The 15,813-nt window shown below is 52.8% G+C and overlaps 1 protein-coding gene across 1 annotated transcript; it reads left to right on the top strand.

Annotated features, from left to right (window-relative positions):
- Window positions 1-686: 686 nt before the first annotated feature.
- SALL4 (spalt like transcription factor 4) lies at window positions 687-15,813 on the top strand. The gene is made up of 5 exons (XM_066199038.1): window positions 687-813; window positions 1,161-1,290; window positions 9,141-11,669; window positions 12,222-12,529; window positions 13,602-15,813. Exons 2-5 carry the CDS (start codon window positions 1,221-1,223, stop codon window positions 14,007-14,009), a joined length of 3,315 nt encoding a protein of 1,104 aa, XP_066055135.1. The 5' UTR covers window positions 687-813; window positions 1,161-1,220; the 3' UTR covers window positions 14,010-15,813.

The raw sequence follows: 15,813 nt of genomic DNA, 5'->3' as shown, positions 1-15,813 counted from the left end.
TCTCTTCATCAAATAAATCTCTCCCCAGTGTTTTCCAGCAAACCGTTTCATTTTTCAGAGAGAGCTGGGGGGTGTAAGTTGTAATAAATTAAATCAAAAAAAGCAATCGCGTGTCCAACAAAGATTCTGCAGTCCACATCTCCGTACATTCAAGGATCCTCGCGTTCTTGCTCATGCGAGATCCGTCTGGCTTCAGCGGGGCTCGGAGGGCTTGGGGTGACCCTGCTGTGACACTCGGGGGTCTTACAGCACAGCTCGGTCCCAGGCTCAGCTGAGCCGGGTCCAGCAGTCCCCTCCTGCCACACGGGCTGTCCCCAAAGTGCCACCCAGCGCCGGGAGCCACCCGGCTGGGGCTCCTGGGGGAGATCCACGTTCCCGTGGAGCCCAACAGCCGGAAAGGGGAGCAAAGATGGAAATCCTCCCGCTCTGCATTAACGCGGACAACTCAGTGTGGGAAAACTCTCTGAAAGCGCCGCTGCTCCAACTTTTTCACACGAGCCTCCACGTGCGCCGCGTTTTTACTCGCTGCTAAAAACGCTACTCGCTCGGCTTCGCGGAAAGCGAGACTTTGAAGAGTCCTCAAACAGCTGAAGCAGAGCAGCCTCGTTACGCGCCGTCTGCATCCGCTTTTAAAGCCCCTCCAGTCGCCCACCCCACCGCAGGGCTCGTCCCTTCCAGCTCTGCCCTTTGCCACCTTGGCGAGGGACAAAGGGGGGGAAAGAATGAGCGTTGTGCCGTGCTTCTGCTTGCTTTAGGGGAGAGAGGAGGAGGGGGAGAAAAAAGAACTCGTTAAAGCACGATTTAAACGCGCAGGTGAGACAACAAAGGTATTGTCCGTGCGCAGGCTGGAGAGGCGAGCTGCCGGGTTGTTTGTTTAGCCGGGGAGGTGGCGGGGCTCCCCCGGTGGCCCGGGGCGGTGGCCCGGGGCTGCCCCGGCCCCGCGGGGTTGTCGCCTTTGTCGCCCGCCGGGGCGGGCCGGGCGCGGGGACTACATGGCCCAGCGTGCCCCGCTGCGCGGATCAATGGGGCTGATTTGAATAATCTGTGAGCCCTTGGACTCAGGCCAATCAGCCGTCAGGGACCCATGATAAATCGCAATGCATTATTGATAATCATAATTACTCTGACATGCGCATTCCGCCCAAATTTCCCAACTCTAGGAATTTGTTGTGAAGGGGAAAATAATTGCTCCTATTGCACGCTCCCGATGCTGGTGCACCATGTCGCGACGGAAGCAGGCGAAGCCCCAGCACATCAACTCCGAGGAGCAGCCCCCAGATGCTGCAAGTGGTGAGCGCAGAGGGGGCGCGGAGCGGCCGCGGTTCCCAACGCGGCTGATGCGAGGGGCGCTTCCCGGGGGCTTTTTCCACCCTCGTGTTTCACCCCCCGCTCCTTTCTCTGCCGGGAGCCGACCCTCGGCTCCCCCCAGTTTTGTTTTTTGGGTTTTTTTTGTTGTTTTTTTTTTTTTTGGGGGGGGGAGTAGTTTGAACTCCCCCGCGGGGCTGAGCGAGGCACGGGTTTCTCGTTATTTTGGTTGATTTATTTTTTTTTTTCCAGTTTTGGGTGGCCGCGCTGCCCCGCGATGCCCCGCACGGTTCCCCCGCGCCCGCGGAGCCTCCGCTGGGTCCCGCGTGGGGCCGCGGCCGCCTGGGAGGGGACCCCAAAAACCTCCCCGAGGCGGGGGGGAGTTCGGGGGGATGGGGGTGAAGGGGGTGGGGGAGCGGAGGGAAAAATTACAGACAACTTCGGCGGGGTAGGAAATGGCTCGGGCTGGCTTTTCTCGGTGTGCTTAGCACTTTGTCGGGAGTTCGATGAGATTTTTTGGTGGGGCTTTAAAAAAATAAAAGGGGGGGAGGGGGGAGCCCTCCACGCTCGGACTATTTCTGTTGGAGATCACAATCGCCCTGGACCTTTTGTAGCTTGACCTCCAGCCATCTTTGATTTCCGACTTCCTAAAATAACTCCGGTGAGCTAATGTGGGGTGTGCGCCAGCGCTTTGTATTTGGGCGGCGTGGGGGACGCGGCCACCGCGGATCGCTCTCCCCGTTTTTTTGGGGTTTTTTTTTGGGGGGGGGGGGCGGGGGGGAGCTCGCAATGCTGGGAAGTGCTAGGAGAAAAGTAGAAATTCTGGCTGGAATCAGCCGGGATCCCCCGGCGGGGTGGGCGTGCAGGGGAAGGGCGTAGGGGGCACTCGCTGCTGGCCCCCGTGGGATCGGGGTTCCCGGAGCAGCATCTTCCCGGGCCGGGCTGCGGGGGCTGCCGGCTCTCCCTGGCCCCTCTCCGGCCTCTTCTCTTCCCCCGGGGCTCGGAGCGGAGCTCGTCCCGCTCCCGGCCGGAATGCGGCGGAAGGAGGGCACGTCCCGTCCCGTTTGTTCGCGGTTGTTGTGGTTGTTATGCCCCAGTGTTTCCCTGTGCCCCCCACCCCACCCCACGAACTTTTTTTGGGGTTCTTCGCTTGCGTTTGGGACTGGTTTTGTTTCCTATGCCTAGAACTGATCAAAACCCTCGCACATTACGGGAGCTGCTTATTCCCAGTCCGCAGGAGGTTCGGGCTCTTTAATTTTTTTTTTTTCCCCCCTCCTCCCCCTCTCTCTTCTTTGAGTCGAAATGTGCAATTGTTGGGTCCGGTTAATGGTGACTTAAGAAACAGCATGCTGGCCAGAAGGCAATAAATCCCATGTTTAATGCATGACTGTTTTCCTTTGTGCATATGGTTAGGTTGGGGGATGGAGGTGATGTTTCCACATGTAAATCTCTGCCCGCTGCTGGAAAGGCACCTCCGGCCCCGCGCTGAAACAAAAGGGTTAATCACTCCTGATGCGGCCGCTGGGGCGGGGGAGGCGTGCGGGAGGGAGGGAGGATCGCTCCGCACCGCGCTCTCCGGGGCAATGGCCAGCTGCTTTTTTGTTATTGTTGTTCGGGCTTTTTTTTTTTTTTCCCTCTCCCTCTTGTTCTCAATTTTACCAAGCCAAACCCTGGATGGAATTCCCTCCGGGAGCGCTCAGCGGCCGCCCAGGCCAGCTGTGGATCCCTGCGGGGATTTTCCTCCTGCCTCTCGTGGGGTTTTTTTTTTGGGGGGGGTCCCGCACTGAGCCCCGGCCTGCGGCATCTCCGCTCTCCGAAATCCCACCCGGGGCTGCGGCTCTGACGGCTCGGACCGGCCGCCAATCCCCCGAACAAGTCTTGATATTCCCCCGCTCCAGGTGTGCCCGTAAATAATAAGTGATGAAGCTGCATAACAAAGTCGAAATTCCGCAGGGTTTTGTCTGGGGCATTAGCGAGGATATACACGTAATCGTAATAATAAAATCAAGCGCTTATCTCCTTTTTTGCAAGTATTCCCTTTTTTTTTCTTTTTTTTTTTTTTTCTCCCGGCAAAGCGATTTGGGACCCACCTCTGTGAACAATGCAGCGGGTTAAAGTGTCCCGCGAACCTGGGGATCCATTAACAGGTCAAAAAATCAGCAGGTGGTCACAGGGGAATAATGCTACATACTGGAAATTAGCATTTCCACAAAAGGGCTTGAAAGTGCCTATTGTGCCGGATTGCTGCCATTAAAAATCGGATTCATTCTTAAAAATACAGTATCAAACTGCAACTTTTTTTTTTTTTTTTTCCTCCCTTAGGGTAAAATTAGCGTAGCTTTGCTTCAATTATATCTCCGAGTGGTGCGCTGAGCTGTGTAGAACTGGAGAGGGGTGCTGGACAAGGAGAGGTTGAACGAGGAGAGCCCAAGTTTGCTGGTGGTTTATCTTAGGTTGGATTTCGGGTCGGCCGGAGCTGCTGTCGCGCACCGGCCGGCCCGGGCTGCCGGGGCATCCCCGGGGTGCTGCAGCCCTGGCAAAGTGGGTGCTGAGGGGCGGAGGGGGGGGGCTTGTTTTTTTCCCTTTTACGTAAGTGAAACATTATATTCGTAGCAGGGATGGAGCCCTTTTCGCCGGGCTCGGTGACGTTTTGACAGAGCTGCTGCTCTAACCTTTGCCTCCTCCTGCTTGCTGTGGGTGGTAAGTTGATGTCAGGCTCACAATTAGGACTCTCATGCAATTGACCTTGGCAGCGGGGTTTGTGCCGTTTAGCTGGCTCTTAAAACACCGTCGCGAGTGTTGAAGTGTGGTCCGGGCCGGGCAGGTAGGGCCGGGCCGGGCAGGGCGGGGGGCTCCGGGGGGGAGTTCGGAGCGACCCCCGTGGGTGGAAATGGCCGTGCGGGGGGATGCCGGCGGCTCAGGTGGGTGCCGGGGTGGCGATGGCCCCGCCCGGATTGTTGGTGGCCCCGGAGGGGCCGGAGCGTGGGCCATGAGTGCCCTCCACCGACCGGCCCCGGCAGCTCCGGGCGGCGAGCGGGGCGCTTCCCGGGGGGTTCTCCGGGCGCTTCCCGGGGGGCTCCGGGGGGTTCTCCGGGCCCTTCCCGGGGGGCTCCGGGGGGTTCTCCGAGCGCTTCCCGGGGGGTTCTCCGAGCGCTTCCCGGGGGCCTCCGGGGGGTTCTCCGAGCCTTTCCCGGGGGGCTCCGGGGGGTTCTCCGGCCGCTTCCCGGGGGGCTCCGGGGGGTTCTCCGGCCGCTTCCCGGGGGGCTCCGGGGGGTTCTCCGGTCGCTTCCCGGGGGGCTCCGGGGGGTTCTCCGAGCCCTTCCCGGGGGGCTCCGGGGGGGTCTCCGGGCCCTTCCCGGGGGGCTCCGGGGGGTTCTCCGGCCGCTTCCCGGGGGGCTCCGGGGGGTTCTCCGGCCGCTTCCCGGGGGGCTCCGGGGGGTTCTCCGAGCCCTTCCCGGGGGGCTCCGGGGGGTTTCTCCGGACCCTTCCCAGGGGGGCTCCGGGGGCTTTCTCCGGACCCTTCCCGGGGGGCTGCGGTCCCCTCCGGAGCGGGGCTGCTCCCTCGGGGGCCGGCGCCTCGGTTCGCCGCTTTCCCCGCTCGTTCTGCTCCTCACAAGCCGCTTCTCCACTGGGGTTTGTTCTGTTCGGCCGTCCATCTCGCTCGAAGTTGTGGACAGGCCAAAGGGTGGGTTAGTAAGTGGGTAATAAAATAATTAAAGCCTTGAGACCGTTCCTGCGAGCACGTGAGGTGCTGATTGTGGGTGTAACGCGTTTCTGCCTCTTTTCTTGGGTAGGAAAACGCAGCTGATGAATTCAGCCTTGAAAGAAAGCATCAAGGCCTTTGGAATATCCCTAAGTTATCAGTCGTGGGTTTTGCTTAGCCACGAGAGTGATTTTGTCACGGTTCGAATGCATTAAATGGGTTTTGATAGCGGGAGAAGGGCGATTTGGGGCAGTTTAGAGTTTGGACTAGAGTTTAGGGTCCGATTTAGACTTGGAAGTCCTGGCTTTGCAGTGGGAACAGGAGAAAAGCATCGACCCTGAGAGAGGCAGCGAGCTGATGGCAGAGGGTTGGTGTCGAGGAGAGGAGGGTCGGTAATCAATCCTCCACGAGTTAATTTAAACCCGGGAAGTGCTTGGTTTTGTTAACCTTAAGGTAGTTGATCAAATGTAGGCTGTGAGGAATGTAAGCTCACCAAAGGTATTAAAACTCCTGAATAAAAATTAAAGGGAAAAAAAAATAAAGTGGGTGGGAAAGCTTGAGTTGTGTTTCATCCCAGTTCAAGTGAAATAAACTTGGGGAAAAAAGTCACTAATGGCTTAGATGAGTGGTAGGCCAGCACACCCATCCTGAAATCGCATCAAACTAGATTTACTCCACTCCTTTTACTGTTTTCCTTTAAAAAAAAAAAAAAAAAAAAAAAAAAGAAGAAGAAATAATTTGAGCGGTGTGGATTTTATCAGCCCTCCTTGTCGATGACCGCCTTGTCCTACACAATAGTGGATTTTTTCCATCCATTTGCCAGTGATTCAATCTAACCCCCCTGCTGGGTTTACTGCATTCTTCTAACTTATTGGATAACTAGATGCTGAGAGATAACATTCCTGAAATTCGGGGGTGGGGAGATAAAAAAAAAAAAAGCTCACAGTAGAAGTCCTATCCCTGGGAAGGCTTTGGAGGAGAGGGTTAAGTGAAGTGCACAAGGAATTGTTGTGGCAGGGCAGTGCTCAGTAAATCCTCCTGCAGTGGGCAGAGCTGCCCTCTTGGCATGGAGAGCCCCGAGTCCGGGCCAAGATATTATTACTATTGTTGTTGTTGTTGTTATTATTATTATTATTATTATTATTATTATTATTATTACTACTTTATATTATAGTCTTATCATCTTACTATATTATCATCTTATAATAATATTGTATTATCATCTTATATTATTATAATCTTATTATTATATTCTCATTCTAATATTATTATTATCTCTGATATTTCATTCGGGGATCACTGCTGGGCCCCGGGGAGCTGAGGAGCTCTGGTTGCAGCACTTGGGCCAGGGAGAGGAGGTGGTTACAAATCACCGCGATTTTCACAAAAGCTGTTGGGTTTCTTACAGCAAACAGTCAATTGCTCCTTTGTTATTCCAGCTCCTGTGAAATATCCCAGCGTCCTGCTTGTGAATTTATCTAGAACCCTTTCTTTAAGAGAAAATAATGCATAACTTCCCTATTTGTCATGCAGCAAGTCGTTTCAAGCTCTGAATTGGATTTATTCAGAGTCCTGAGCTAATGCTTCACTGTCAGGGAAACAAAAATATGTGCCAGGGCAGGGCTGCCAACCTGTGCCCGCTGCTGCCCAGCACAGGGACCGGCAGTTTCCTTCTCTGGGATGGCAACTGCCGCTCAGAACCAGAGAAGTTCCTCAGAATTATGAAAATGAGGAGCGTGGGCTATGCTGGAGATTGGGAAAGGGGCACTGAATTTAGTGTGATCTTATCGGCGCAGAAGTCGAAAAATCAGAAGTATTATCAAGGGAAAGGAGATAAATGATCGGGTGCTGTAAAGTTTTTAGGACTTGTCTAGACATTCTCCTGGGGTATCTCCTCGGGGGAGGGCAGCAGTGTTTGGTGCAGGCATTTCTGTGCCACTGGAAAAAGTAAAAGCTGGGGTTATTTTTTAATGTTCAGTGATGTGGGAACAGTGTTGTTCTGCCTGGGAGATGGAACTGGGAAAGCCCCAAACACTCAGGGATTTGGAAAAGAGATTTTCATGTTTTAGTGTATTCTATGAGACAGGAAAGTAGTCACAGACCTCTCAAGTCAGTGTAGAGCAGTTCTGGAAGTTTATTGTCTTTTTTTAACCTTCTTTCCAAGTATATCTGCTCAGACTCTTGGAAAACGAGTTTAAAATAATCTGTTCTTGATCTTGATCGTGTAGTAGTTGTGCTTGTCTGCAGGCTGGACGTCTCTGTGTGTTCTTAGAGTGAAATCACTTTAAGATTTAGAGACATCACTTTAATGATACTTGGGATGGGAAATGTGTGCTGCTGTTCTTGTTTCTTTCACTTAGGGGAGTTGTTTGGGCTGAAAGGCAAGTGTTTAATTCTCCTTGTTTAAATAGGAGGCATCCAAACATTTTTGATCATAACTGTGCTCAGAACTCCTTTCCTCCCCCTTCAAGAATTTCTTGTGCAGGCTTGGGTTTATTGCTCTGCAGATCACAGCAGGACAGGCCTGTGATACTCGCGATATTTTTGTAATTGATCAAGTGTTTATTTGTAAAGGTAAACTTCCACACGCGCTTCATGCCGCACAGCACGGAGTGGTTGAAGTTCGTTTTGTCGGGTGCACACACTGCCCTTGTTAAGCAATGGCAAGGTTTGCAATATCCTCCCTCCGGGTGGTTTTACACCCCCCTCAAGCAAGGTCGTGTGGACACGGTTCCCCTCCACCTGCGGGACACACCCGGGGTGGTTTGGCCACACCTGGCACAGACCAAAGCCTCGAGAATCTCCTGAGCTTGCAGAGTCCTGGCCTCACCTGGTGCCAGGAGGTCTGCGCAGGATGGATGGGTGACGCCGTTCCCGATGGGTGACGCCGTTCCCGATGGGTGACGCCGTTCCCGATGGGTGACACCGTTCCCGTGTGCCCCACTGGCCAGTGGCAGGTGAACTCACCGCACCCTTGGCACCCATCAGAACTGGAGCGATTTCAGTGATCTCCAGGATTCCTCAGCTGATGGGGGCTGGAATCCTGCTGGAGCCCTCCCTGGGAGGTTTTCCCTGCTGAGCCCTCCTGCCCTGAGCGCTGCCCCGCCTCGAGCTGCCTGCGAGTTTCTTGTCTGAAGGATGGCAAAGCTCAGCAAAAACATCCTGTTTTGGTTATGATTTCTCTTAACCTCTTCCAGTTCACATATTTCCCCGAATTTTTTTTTTTTTTCTTTTTTTGGCCCACGTGCAAATTCTGCTCAGCCTAAGCAGAGGGGTGCTGCTGGTGGTGGGAGGGCAGGAGTGGACTTGGAGCCCAGCTTGGCTTTCCCTGCCCCTTCCCAAAAGTGGTGAGTTGTGGATGCAGCTGAAGGCGGCCTCCTGCCAGGATTGGAAATGCCTTGGGGTGGTTTGGCCAGCAGGACTCGTTATTTCTGTTAATTTTGATGATCATGGGTACCAGTGGAGTCTCACACTTGTGTGTAGTTTGGTTTTTAATCATTTCTTTGCTACTGTGTCCATGTGGAGATTACTTTTGGGGTGTGTTTGCTTTTGAAGAGTTTTATGAGCTAATACTGGCCTTGCTGGGCTTTTGTCAGCCCTTTTGGGTTGTAATTACTTTCATAATGGCAGAGTGGAAAGTCGTTTAAGTCGTTTAGGTGGGTACAGTAAGAATTGCTCAGAAGTCCTGAGCTGACGATCTTGTGTGAATTTCTGAGAGATGGTTGACAAAGAAATAGAACATGAGGTGCAAAGAGCAAATGTGTGGTGTTTTGCTCAGTGCTTTCTCTGTCCTTGTGTTCCTTTTAAGCTGTGTTGCAGGTGCTGCCTTGCAGGACTGTTCCAGGGGGTTTTTACCTGTGTAAAGGGATTTGGGCTAAATCTGTTCTCGTTGAGCCTTGTGAGAGTCCTTTTATAATGGTTTTTTTCGTGTAAACTGAACTGGGATTGCAGATTTCTTTGGGGTTGCCAAGGAATTGGCATCGAAACAAAGAGCAGAATCTGAGATTGATCCGCAAACTTGATTCCAGTGTCTTTTATTTTTAATTTGCAATTCGGGTGGAGTCAGCGATCTTAATAGTGAATGCTTGGTCTAAATCTAGCAATTACTAATGTGACTTTCTTTTGTTTTTAGGGAGTCCACAAGACGTCCCAGGTGATAGAGATGGTGAAATGAGTTCCAAAAGGTGCCGCACGGAGGAAACCAAAATCTGTGAGAAATGCTGTGCAGAATTCTTCGTTCTCTCTGAATTCCTTGAGCACAAGAAAAATTGCACTAAAAACCCGCCTGTTCTGATCATGAACGACAGCGAGGGGACAGTCCCCCCCGAGAGCTTCCCCGAGGCTCCTCTGGGGCCCTTCCCAAGCGACCGGCTGGATGGCAGGACACGCAAGGACATCCAGGCCAAGGGCTGCGCCTCCTCCGTGGAAAAGAGAGAAGGAAAAATGGATGCTGAACCGGTGGGAGGAATGTACCTTAAAATAGAACCCCCCCTGACGCCCGCAGCTCCCGGCCTGAGCTATCTACCAAAACCCAAAGTACCGAACACTAACGTGACCCTGCAGACCATCCGTGGCACCAAGGTGGCCGTGAACCAGCGCGCGTCCGACGCCATCTCCTCCTCGGCGGCCGGCTTCAACGCCATCCCCATGATCCTGGAGCAGCTGGTGTGCCTGCAGCAGCAGCAGCTCCAGCAGATCCAGCTGACGGAGCAGATCCGCATCCAGATCGCCATGATGGCTCCTCACGCCCTGCACCCCTCCATAGCAGCTGCTACTGACCCTCTCAAAGCTCTGGGCGCCCACATGTCCCAGCAGCTCTCGGCGGCCGTGGCCTTGATCGGACAGAAGGCGGGGAGCCAGAGCCTATCCCTGGAATCCTTGAAGCAAGGAAAACTACCTCATTCTAACACTGGCATTGCGGCCGCCAGCTCGCTGGCTGCTGGGCTCTCCTCCTCCTTCCCCCTGAAGCCAGAGGGGAGCCGAGGCCTGCCCGGCTCCATCTCTCAGTTCCCAAATCCTTTGCTACCTCAGTCCTCCGGCTCGGTCATCTTCCAGAACCCGCTCTCGGCCGTCTCGTCCGTGATGGATTCCTCGAAGAAGGGGAAGGGGAAACCCCCCAACATCAGCGTGTCTGAAAGCAAACCCAACGCCGAGGAGCCCTTCTTCAAACACAAGTGTAAGTTCTGTGGGAAGGTCTTTGGCAACGACAGCGCCCTGCAGATCCACCTCCGCTCCCACACCGGGGAAAGACCCTACAAATGTAACATCTGTGGGAACCGCTTCACCACCAAAGGAAACCTTAAAGTGCATTTTCAGCGTCACAAAGACAAGTACCCCCACATAAAGATGAATCCTTACCCAGTTCCTGAGCACCTGGACAATGTTCCTACCAGCACCGGAATCCCCTACGGGATGTCTGTGCCACTGGACGAGTCCAACCTGATTGTGGACAGCAAACCTCTCCTGACAGCTCTGCCTACCTCTGCGGCCACCAGTGCACCTCAGACCATCTCCAGCCTGGCAGGCATCAAGGAGTCTCTGCCTGGGACGTTCTCAAGTGAGCTGCAGTCAAGGCCCTCTCCCGAAAGCGAGGGTGGCTCCTCCTCGTCGGGGGCGGTCGGTCACGAGTCGGGGACGGAGCAGAGCCTGAGCTCACCGCAAGCCACCTGCAGCGTGAGCGTCTTCCACGTAAGTGGGTCGAACGAGCAAGGCTCAGAGACATCGAAGCTCCAGCAGCTGGTGGAAAATATCGACAAATCCACCGCTGACCCCAACGAGTGCCTGATCTGTCACAGGGTGCTGAGCTGCCAGAGCTCGCTCAAGATGCATTACCGCACCCACACCGGGGAGAGGCCCTTCAAGTGCAAGATCTGTGGCCGTGCCTTCTCCACCAAAGGGAACCTCAAAACCCACTATGGTGTCCACCGGGCCAACACCCCCTTGAAGATGCAGCATTCGTGCCCGATTTGCCAGAAGAAGTTTACAAACGCCGTGGTGCTGCAGCAGCACATCCGCATGCACATGGGCGGGCAGATCCCCAACACCCCCATGCCGGAGCCCGCCTGCGACAGCGCCGAGGTGGAGCCTGCCGTGCCTGAGAAGAACGGAGACCTCGGCCGCCCCGAGGAGGTGGTGGAAACCATAGACATGGAAGACGACCTGGACTCTCAGGACGGCCCCAGGAGTTCTTCCAAACCTCCCACTCCGTACGACGCACAATCGGAGTCGCCCGCCGCCGCCTTCTCCGGGGTTACGGCGCTGGAGAACCAGGTGAAGGTTGTCTCCTCCTCCCTGAACCTGCAGAGGCAGAGCAGCCTGAAGTCCAGCGACAACGGCTCGGCAGAGAGCGACGGCATGACCAACGACTCGTGCTCGGTGGCGGGAGACGCCGACTACCAGAACGGCCGGAGCCCCGCCGCCTCCGAGGCCGCGTCGCTGCAGGCGCTGTCCCCGGCCGGCAGCCAGCCCGAGAGCGCCAGCTCCAAGTCTCCTGCCTTCAACAGCCAGGAGGATTCCGGCACGGGCAGCAAACCAGAGGGCCCCGAGAACGCTCCTGCAGAAGTGGAGGGGGTTGTGGGAGCTCTGGATTTAACGTACAGCAACATCGGTCGGAAGGTCATTAAGGAGGAGCCCGGGCTACACTTTGCAAATGGGGAATATGGTGAGTAAGGAAATGCTGGCAGGGATTTGGGGTGGGGGCAGTAGGAGATCAATCCTGAAAGGACCAGCAGGAAACAAAGCTTCCTCGGCTTTCCCCTCTTCCTGCTCCTCTGTTTGGATAAAGGCACAGGCCCTCTGAAGTTTTCCTAAGTCAGGCCCAAATTCAAAGGTTTAAGTGCTATCATCTCCTTAAAATTAATCTAGACTGTGCCCTCGCTGTCTTTCATGGGCTCACTTCATATCTCCTTATAGCTCTTCAAAAATACAGATTTGTGTTTAAGGGAAAACTGCTTATCCCAAGAGTGTGACCTAAAATCCCCGAAACAGTTTGTGGGGTTTTCAGGCTCTTAACCACTGAGGTCAAGGTTGGTCTAAATTTCACCTGAAAGACTTTCTATCTCATAAGCTCACCAACAAACCCAGGGATTTGTTTTGGGGTATCCTAGGAAATGTGGTGGGCTCAGCTTCAAAGGCAGGGCCTCGAGTCTCAGCCAGGCTTAAGCTTGGAAGCAGAATTGGGTTGGGATAAGCATGACCTTTGCTTTCTCTCCAGGTCGGAGCAGTATTCCAGCTGCTTTTGTCAGAGCCCCGCCAGCCCTGATAAAGATGGAGCTGCCCAGCGATCGTCCCCTCAGCACTGGCCACTTCATTGGCCCTCCAGCTCTGTCCCCCGGGGTGGCCCCTCTGCTGGTGCCTCGGCCCAAGTTCTGCCGTCCTGCCAAACAGCACATCTGCACTACCTGTGGGAAGAACTTCTCCTCTGCCAGCGCCCTGCAGATCCACGAGCGCACCCACACCGGGGAGAAGCCCTTCGCCTGCACCATCTGTGGGAGAGCCTTCACCACCAAAGGAAACCTGAAGGTGGATCCTGTCTGCTGTGCTCTGCTTTGTCTGTGAAACTGAGACTAGGGATGGAAAGATCTCTGATATCTGACCTGCCTTTGGGGCAGCACTGGTTTTCTTTTAGTTCCTCCAACACTTGCTTTTGGCTCTTGTCTCCTTCCTGAGTCTCTCCACCCAGTTTTTTTGTGTGTTACTGAGATCACTCCCAGGTCTTTGCTGCTGTCCTTGACTTTCCTTCTGGGATGGAAGGGAAGGCTTAGCCCTCGCTAAGCAGATTGCTTTCTTTTTTAATTTGGATTTGGATGTGTCAAGACACAAGCGTTTCATAGACTGCCACAAAACGCTGCCTGCTGAGTGAATGCATTACACTGCGCTGCTTGAAATTTGGTGAGATGAGGAGGGATAAAGCAGGATAATCCTGAGATGGCACAAAGTGCCTGGGGGTCGTGTCTAAGCACACGCTGAAGAAGTGCTGTGGGTCTGTCCTTGTGCCAGATGAATCCGTTTGCCCCGTGAGGGACTCAGCTCCCTCACTTGCACAGAGGCTTCTCCCTCCCTGTGAGAACCTCTTCAGGCTCTCCAGCCCTCGTGCATAAAAGCTGACGGGGAGAGGAAATGCTCCGCAGTGTGTGAGCAGTGCCTTGCTGGGAGCAGCAGCAGAACGTGGTGTGGAAGGTTTCGGCATAAATGAACCCCTCTGCCAGATTACTTGGTGGTCTTTTTGCATTACCCAGTGGTTTTGTTCAGTATGGTGTGTTTGCAGCAGATAATGTGGCTTCTGTTCTGGGGGCAGAGAGGGTGTCTTTGCCAACAGCATTAACTCCAAGTGTGTTGGAGTAAGTCCTCCAAGCCCTCTAGCAGCCAGCTCCAGCGAGCCACAGTGATGTCAGGCAGCGCAATGACTGTTAATCGTGCCAGGAAGGGAACTCTGAGAAGAACCACCCAGCTTAAATATTTACCAGAATGCAAATGCAGCAAGCCTGACTCCTTTGGGCTGCTTGGCTGCGAGCAGAGCAGAATTTGGGTCGCACCACCACCAGAGAGCCGCGGCATTAACGATTCTCTTTTCTTTCTCCCCCCTCTCCGCAAGGTCCACGTAGGAACCCACATGTGGAACAACTCAGCCCGGCGGGGCAGGCGCCTGTCCATCGACAACCCCATGGCCCTGCTGGGCAACGACCCCAAGAAGGTGCAGGAGATGTTCCCCAAGGACATGGTGCCCTCGGTGAGCATCGACCCCGCCGTGTGGAACCAGTACGCGGCCGTGCTCAGCACCGGGCTGGCCGTGAAGACCAACGAGATCTCGGTGATCCAGAGCGGGGCGCTGCCCGTGCCCATGGCCGGGGGCTCCCCCCTGAACTCCACCCCGGCCTCCAAGGGGGACACGGCCCAGGCTGGAGCCGCCTCTGACCCGGAGAAGGCCGGTGCTGCTGCAGACAGTGTGCCAAAACACCAGTTCCCTCACTTCCTGGAGGAGAACAAAATCGCCGTTAGCTGAAGGCTCGGGAGGAGCCGGCCCACAGAAAGAACAAATTATATATAGACACAAACATATATTTTTAAGAGATTTCCACTTCGGCCTCCTATTTTTTTTTTTTTTCTCCTACTGACGTGCAAATGATTTTATGGTTGTCTTTGTAAGAGTTTGCCCAGAGTACAATCATGATATTGCTTTGCAAATAGTAATTAATTAAAGGATAGGATTTCCTTCTCTTTGGAAAGATGCGGGTCTTGCAAAGTAGTTCTTACGTGTGACTTTAAATGTGTACAGCCTTACAGAAGTTTCTACAACTTGAAATTCCAAAGGTTTAGCATATTTACCTCTTTGTTTAGAGTGATAATGGGGGTTTTGAATGGAGTGGAAACAACCTACTGTGGATGGAAAAGCTTCTATTTACTGACGAGAAATGGAAACTATTAATGCGGGTAAATATCCTAGAATGTCTGCCACCCTCTTAGAGTTTTTCTGTTTGGATTTTTTGGCTCTGTGTGGTTTCTGAATGTACTTTTTCTTAACAATGGCTCTAAAAACTACAATTTTTGGTTTTTTTTAAATTCCTTTGGGGTTTTTTTTTGCCTCAGAAGTTCTATGAGAAGCAAGTTGCTGTTTTTTCTTTAGTCACTGCTCCTAAGTAATTAATTCTTTGTGTTGACTGCTGCTTATTTAATACTACTACTAGGACAGCCCTTCAAGTATAGTGCCAAAATTCCTGCTCCCAAAGACGTGCAGTTTTTCCTAGATGTTTTATTTCAATACCAAGAGCCCCAAACAAGCATGGGTGGGTATGTATATACTTTTTTTGTTTGTTTGTTTTGTTTCCTCTCGAAAGGGAAGACTTGCCTTGGGAAGTCAGGTCTAAAAGCTCTGCAAGGAATCTCAGGTGACTGTTGCAAATTGCCATGGGAACTGGTTTCCTTAGCAAGAGGCTTTTGGTTTTTATTTTATTTTTATTTTTTTTTTATTTTTCGTTTGGGTAATTTAGGAGATCAGTCTGTGTAAACCTGTATTTAAATATGAAGTATTCATGCTTAGGTTAAATGTTTTGTGGGTTTTTGGATGGCATTCCTGCTCTGGTCATTAAGGTGGTTTTTTTTGGTGGTCTCTGAGCTTGCATTCCACCAAAAAGGTAATTAATGACCCGTGTGTGTTGTATGAAGGTTGCTGGGATAAGTCATCTGGATTCTAAGCTATCTACCTCATTTTTTTCCTTTTGTAGTTGTAGTGTCTATTTTTTCTAATAATGACCACTGTAATGGCTGAGAATCGAGCAGATGCTTCCATGCACTATGTGAAACCAAAACCTGATGTATTATTTTAGTGGAAGCACCTGAGGAGTTGCTGGACTGACCTTTCACTATTCCTGGAACGCCTGCTGGAACTGGATGTGTCATGGGATCTGAACCAGGCTGCAATCGCTGTGGAAGGACTGAAGGAGGGAAAGAGCCCTGGCTGTTGACTGCAGGAAATCTTCAAGCCCCAGTCTCTGTTGTGGAAGGCCCCAAAAAAATGCAGATTTACCAAAAGTTTTGTGTGATGTTGTTGCACCTGATCCTTGCTTTTTATGATCTCTGTAATGCCGAGTTGTGCCTTTCCTGCTGGACTTGTGGGTAAGAACATACCAGTACCTGTTTACACTGTAAAATGGATATTGTTACATAGACCACACAAAAGGCATCCCAATTGTTTTGTTTCTACATTGTGAATGTATGACTTCTGAGAACTCTGTAGTTTTGAGTACCTACTGATGCGTTTTCTGTTGACATTTTTTTTTGAGAATAAATTTTGGGATGGCTTTTTCACA

This window comes from Chamaea fasciata, unplaced genomic scaffold (assembly GCF_029207755.1).
Source record: "Chamaea fasciata isolate MVZ Bird 193981 ecotype frontalis unplaced genomic scaffold, bChaFas1.0.hap1 SCAF_17, whole genome shotgun sequence".
Taxonomy (NCBI): Eukaryota; Metazoa; Chordata; class Aves; order Passeriformes; family Sylviidae; genus Chamaea; species Chamaea fasciata.
This window is presented reverse-complemented; position numbering and strand designations above follow the sequence as displayed.